We start from the raw sequence: 6,000 nt of genomic DNA, 5'->3' as shown, positions 1-6,000 counted from the left end.
AAAAATAGGAAGCCATAATACAAAAAGGTTACGACCTGTGTTATAAATTTGTATCAAAATTTCACATCAAGATGCTTGGTTAGCTTCTACCACTTCCCTATTACAATATTTAACTCCATTCTACTTTTTAGCATCAATATCCATATATAGGGATATGCCTATTTTCCTCATGCATTGATACAAATTCTCTTGTTTATGCAAAATTATGTGATGTGTTCCATAACACAATTTATATGCACACTGACCTATTCTCCTAAATTTGTACAATCCTCATACAAAATCAAGGTCTATCCTACCAATGACAACATAGTCACATGAGGTAGTAATTGTGCTATGCCAAATATTCCTTCTACTAATTGACTATTTAGAGTCAATCGTCATAGATACCACGTAGCCTCTCTAATCTTTAGAATCTAATCCCTACCAATATGTTTGTTTAGGCCCCATAATATTAGCATCCAAATTTTCAACTTTGGATTGACAAGTCCTTTTAAAGTGTAGTCCACAAAATGGTCTAAGACCTTATTTTTGTTCAACTTTCTTGTGTCTAGAATGGCTTTTTCCTCTATCTCCACCTCTCATGTTCTCATTCCACTACCATCCTTCAAAGTAGGGATACTTACCATTGGCCAAACTTCAAAACATATATCAGTAAAATGATGATGATAATTATCTTCCACTCTTTCTATACTTAAACCCACTTAGAATATGTTGTGATGAATATTGAGCTCACATCACATAGACTAGAACTTAATCATTTAATTAAAATTTAATCTTCATTATTAAATTATCTTTAATATTCTAGCGTCATGTATCCTATTAATAAGACATTCTATTTGAGAGCACCTTACATAAATCATATATAATAATATATACATTAATACAATTATTGTAAATATACCTATCTTAAAATAACTTCAAAATTAATATTTTAAATATAAATATATCTAAATATCTTTTGTACCATTCCTTAAAATATTTGACACTACTATTATGTGTACATTCCTATGCACCCTTTCTATTGTCTTGTCTTATCAAATTACTATTATTTGCACCCTTTCTATTGTCTTGTCTTATCTAATTACAATTATTTGCACCCTTTCTATCGTCTTGTCTTATCAAATTTGTGCAAGAGAAAATAATTGATAATTGAAAAACCATTTTAACATATTGCACAATATTACTATTATTTGCATCCGTTCTATTGTCTTGTCTTATCAAATTTATGCTAGAGGAAATAATTGAGAAGCCATCTCCATCTACTCAGTACGATCCAACAACACTGTTAAAAGAAATAATTGAGACGCCATCTCTATCTACTCAGTACGATCCAACAATATTGTTAAAAGAATCATGGGCGGCATCTCCGGCTGGGATAATAAAATGATTGAATAATCGACCGGCCTTTTATGACAAGAGTTTTAAGCCGATATTATCGATATTACCATTCTTCCTCTCTTCACTCAAAGGCAAGCTGAACTACTATTTGCCCAAATGGATGCGTTTAATTTTCCATCAAGCACAGCCTCAGATATAGCCCATTTTATTCAGCTCTATTCTTCCTCTACAATTCTTTCCATTCTCCTCTCCGCAATTGTTCTAATAACTGTTCTCTCTCTCCATAGAACGCAAAACCACTACTCCCTAAAACTCCCCCCTGGTAACTTAGGCTTCCCTCTGATTGGAGAAACAAGACAATTCTTGAAGGCGCTACGATCAGACACAACACAACAGTTTTTCGATGAGAGAGTGAAGAAATTCGGGGCCGTTTTCAAGACAAATATAACTGGGCATCCCACAGTAGTACTATGGGGGCCAGCGGGAAACCGTCTGATTCTGTCGAACGAGGGGAAGCTGGTGCAGAATTCATGGCCAGAGTCTTTCATGCGGCTCTTAGGAAAGGAATCAATCGGCTCCAAAAGTGGAGAGGAGCACCGCAACATACGTTCTGCACTAGTCCGATTTCTGGGTCCTCAAGCATTACAGAGGTATATGCCCCAAATGGATCTGGAAATCCAACGCCATATCAATGAAAAATGGCTGGGGGAAACCCAAGTGAAGATGGTTCCTCTGGTGAGGGAGCTAGTCTTTGCCATTGGGACTGCGTTGTTTTTTGGTTTACGTGAGGAGAAAGTGAGAAGACAGATTTATCATCTTTTCGAAACTGTTGTTCTGGGTGCGATGTCTGTTCCGCTAGACTTACCAGGAACTCGTTATCGCAGAGCCTGTGAGGCTCGCGCAGAGATTGATGAAATTCTGTATTCTTTAATAGAGAAAAGAAGAGCTAAGCTGAGTTCAGAAATGGCGTCTAGTGATGATGATTTGCTGACCACCTTGCTTACATTCAGAGATGAAAGAGGGAATCCATTCACAGAGGAGGAGATCCTCGATAACTTCAATGGGATGCTTCATGCATCGTATGAGAGCACAGTTTCGACTCTAACGTTGTTTTTTAAGGCCTTGTCCTCCAATCCGGAGTGCTATGAAAAAGTTGTTCAAGGTATGTCAAAGCCCCTGCTGTTGCTTTTCCTTTTATTATTACTTTTACTTTCTTGCAAATAACCACAATAACCTGCGCAAAAAAATTCCTCTTTCATAGCAACATCTGACATTGGTGCCTCAACACCCTGAGAATTACTAGGTGCTTCTAGATCATTTTTCTTCTCAGTTTTTTGTGATTTCCTTTGGAAAATATACCTAAAGAAGGATTGATCTTCCATGTGACAATTTTGAGACATTGTCAACCAGTCTCCTTTAAAAAAAAATATGGCATCCATTCACCCTAATTTGACGATAAGGTAATAGAAGGAAGGACCTTACTCACATGTACATACAAACAATATACATTTAATGTTCATAGAATTAAAGGCAACTCAGTTAAAGAAGTTATATTTTTTTTCAGGACCTTCGCCTCCCAATATTCCGAAGGCAAGCCTGGAAGCTTTACCCAAACATGAACTCTAATGATGCATTCCTTCTCAAGATCAAAGTTGGAGTCCACGTAAGGAAAATCCCCAACTTGCCAATAAACCATAGACCCTCCATGAGGGTTTGAACACAATCTCCATCGCTCAAGGATATAAAAATGATATCCTTCAACGTAGCCTCAATCTCAGAAAGGTCACTGCAATTCCATTTTCTTTTGTTCCAATTCCTGATAAAATCAATGTTGTCTCTTGCCCCAAAAACTCTCTAAAGCTTAGAGGTAGCTTTATCAATAATAGAATCTAGAATCCTAAGAGAAAGAGCCTAACCTTCCCAACAAACAATGAGAATGGAAAAGATGAACATTATTTATTAGAAATAACATCAGCCCAAAATATTTGTGGAGGTTACCGACACAAGAAACAACATTAGTTGCATTTGGTTGTGCCACTAACAAGCCTCGATCTAATTTCCTTCATATAAGGCACGGAACATTAGGGCCCTCATTACCCTCTAATCAATACGCACATTCAAACCTTCAAAGGGCACTGTCGTAGCCTTAGAGTCATGGAAGCAAGAGGAGCTAGAAAGTACGTCACATGTTGGAAAAGTAGGGAGGGCCTTGGCCTCCAAACTTGCCTCTTGAGTGTTAGTAAACGAATTAGTTTGATTTGCATGGTAGGTTGGAAGGAGAAAGCTGCACTTTAGGACCTTCGTTGAAGATTTTGGCATGAGGTCAGAGCCCTGCCTAAGCACTTGGGCTAACCCATCTGAGAGCAATACCTGAGAGAACTGCCTTCCACCCTGAAAAAACAAAATGCTACTTGGCCTTAATCAGACATCAAACAATTTTCTCCCATTTCCTAGTAGCAAGGCCCATTCATCTACAAGATCATCATCTTAATCGACTTCAAAAATTTCAATTCAATCTTCATTCTCATCCTTTTGCTCTACCCCTTTTAGACCTATCCCACTCACACCCCATTAAAAAATTTGGTTCCCTGCTCATCTTCAAGTTTTTCTTCCCAAATAAATGTTTTAAATAAAAATGAATTTGATACAAAATCCTAACTATTTCACCCCCAAAAAAACAACAAAAAATGCTTACTAAAACATACGAAAACTTATTAATTATCTACTCTTCAAAAATTACAAAGTAAACTAGTTAATCCATCACAACCGAATTTCTTGTTTCTATTATAATTGCAAAGATCTTGTATTGCGATGTACAACTTTAATGGCATATATTTTCTGTGATATGTTTGTACTAGAACAAATGGGAATTCTTTCAAATAAAAAGGATGGAGAAGAAATCGGCTGGAAAGATATTAAGGAAATGAAATATACATGGCAAGCTATTCAAGAATCAATGCGCATGGTTCCTCCAGGTTTTGGAGGATTTCGCAAGGCCATCACTGATATTCATTACGAGGGTTATATAATTCCAAAGGGATGGAAGGTAAGCTCTAGATTTCTAAATGAATATTTATCAATTTTACTCAAGATTTATACTTTAATGGTTAGATATTTTAATATTTATCTTCAGTTTGGACCTATTATAATGGTTTTTGCATCCATGTATGGCTTGAACAGCTTTTATGGACAAGTTATAGCACTAATTTGAAAGAAGAGTACTTCAGTGAGCCAGAGAAATTCATGCCTTCACGATTCGATAACGAGGGAAGGAATGTTGCTCCTTACACATTCTTACCTTTTGCAGCAGGTCTGCGAACTTGCCCAGGATGGGAATTTTCAAAGACAGAGATATTACTTTTCACGCATCATTTTGTTAAGACTTTTTCGAGGTATACAGCAATTGATCCAAATGAAAAAGTATCAGCAGATCCATTCCCTCCTCTCCCACGTAATGGTTTTCCTGTAAAACTTTTTCCCAGATCCTAAACCAATCCATTGAGGCAATTATGGAAGTTTTTCAAGAGCTAGTAAATAGATGTCGTAATAGATTAAAGATTGTAGCTTAGTTGTAGACTCGGTATTTAACTTTTGCTATGAAATATATATTCTCAATCTTTGTCCTTTTGATGCATGCAACAATTGAGGTTCTCTTATTTATATATACAAGATAAGGCAGAATTGCTCATATCACCTTAGTTATGTAACGCCTGGAAGTTTTCTAATGACTTTTGTGGGGTTTTGGTGATTATGTTAGTTTATATTTGGAAGACATTTTGTGATTGGATGGACCTAAAATTAATTATCAGATGTTTGTTATTTTAAATTGTTATATAAATTTTTAAAATACAAATAAAATTGTTATATAAATATAGAGATATTGGTATTTATTTAATTTGATTTGTTTTAAAAAATATATTGAGTTTAGTGAAATTGAGAAGATTTATATGATTAGTCTTGTATAACTAGATGATAGTTTAACTTTTATGTTTTTAGAAGATATATTATTATGCATCAAATTATATGTTTATAGGTTTTATAAGTTGAAAGAATATAATCTCAATTCTAAATATGTGTATGATTAATTTCACATGATTAGATTGTACTTAACATAGTTTTTATGTTCTTAAAAAATATAAAGTATATTATTGTGCATCAAATAAAATTGTATGTTTGTAGGTCTCATAAGTTGAAGAAATATAATCAAATTCAACAAATTTGAAAATATTTATATGATTAGTCTTATATAATCAATGATATTTGTGTTACTTTTTTATAATCTTAAAAGATATATTATTATGCATCAAATTGTATGTTTATAAGTCTCATGGATCGAATAAATATAATTTCAATTCAATTAATTTACAAATATTTAGATGATTAGCCTTGTATGGTTAGATGATACTTAAGTTAGTTTTTATTTTCCTAAAAGATGTATTATTATACACCTAATTATATGTTTGTGGATCTCCTAAGTTAAAGTAATATAATCTCAATTCAACTAATTTTTAAATCAAACATCAAAGAAAACTTTTTTGCACTTAATATTTTATTAAAAGTATTTAAACACATGAATTATAAGGTTATGGAGAGACGTTTAAGAGTCATAAAAGCGAATCTTTTAATTTTTATTGTGGGTGAAACAACAATTTAGAAAGGTTT

General features: G+C 34.0%; 1 protein-coding gene across 1 annotated transcript; it reads left to right on the top strand.

Annotated features, from left to right (window-relative positions):
* The first annotated feature begins 1,412 nt into the window (after positions 1-1,412).
* On the top strand, positions 1,413-4,962 carry LOC131028029 (taxane 10-beta-hydroxylase). Its single transcript, XM_057958149.1, has 3 exons — positions 1,413-2,500; positions 4,197-4,384; positions 4,519-4,962. Exons 1-3 carry the CDS (start codon positions 1,495-1,497, stop codon positions 4,825-4,827), a joined length of 1,503 nt encoding a protein of 500 aa, XP_057814132.1. The 5' UTR covers positions 1,413-1,494; the 3' UTR covers positions 4,828-4,962.
* The last annotated feature ends 1,038 nt before the right edge of the window (positions 4,963-6,000 follow it).

The sequence above is a fragment of the Cryptomeria japonica genome, chromosome 5 (genome assembly GCF_030272615.1).
Source record: "Cryptomeria japonica chromosome 5, Sugi_1.0, whole genome shotgun sequence".
Classification (NCBI taxonomy): domain Eukaryota; kingdom Viridiplantae; phylum Streptophyta; class Pinopsida; order Cupressales; family Cupressaceae; genus Cryptomeria; species Cryptomeria japonica.
The sequence above is the reverse complement of the archived record's forward strand: the minus strand, read 5'-3'. Positions and strand labels throughout refer to the sequence as shown.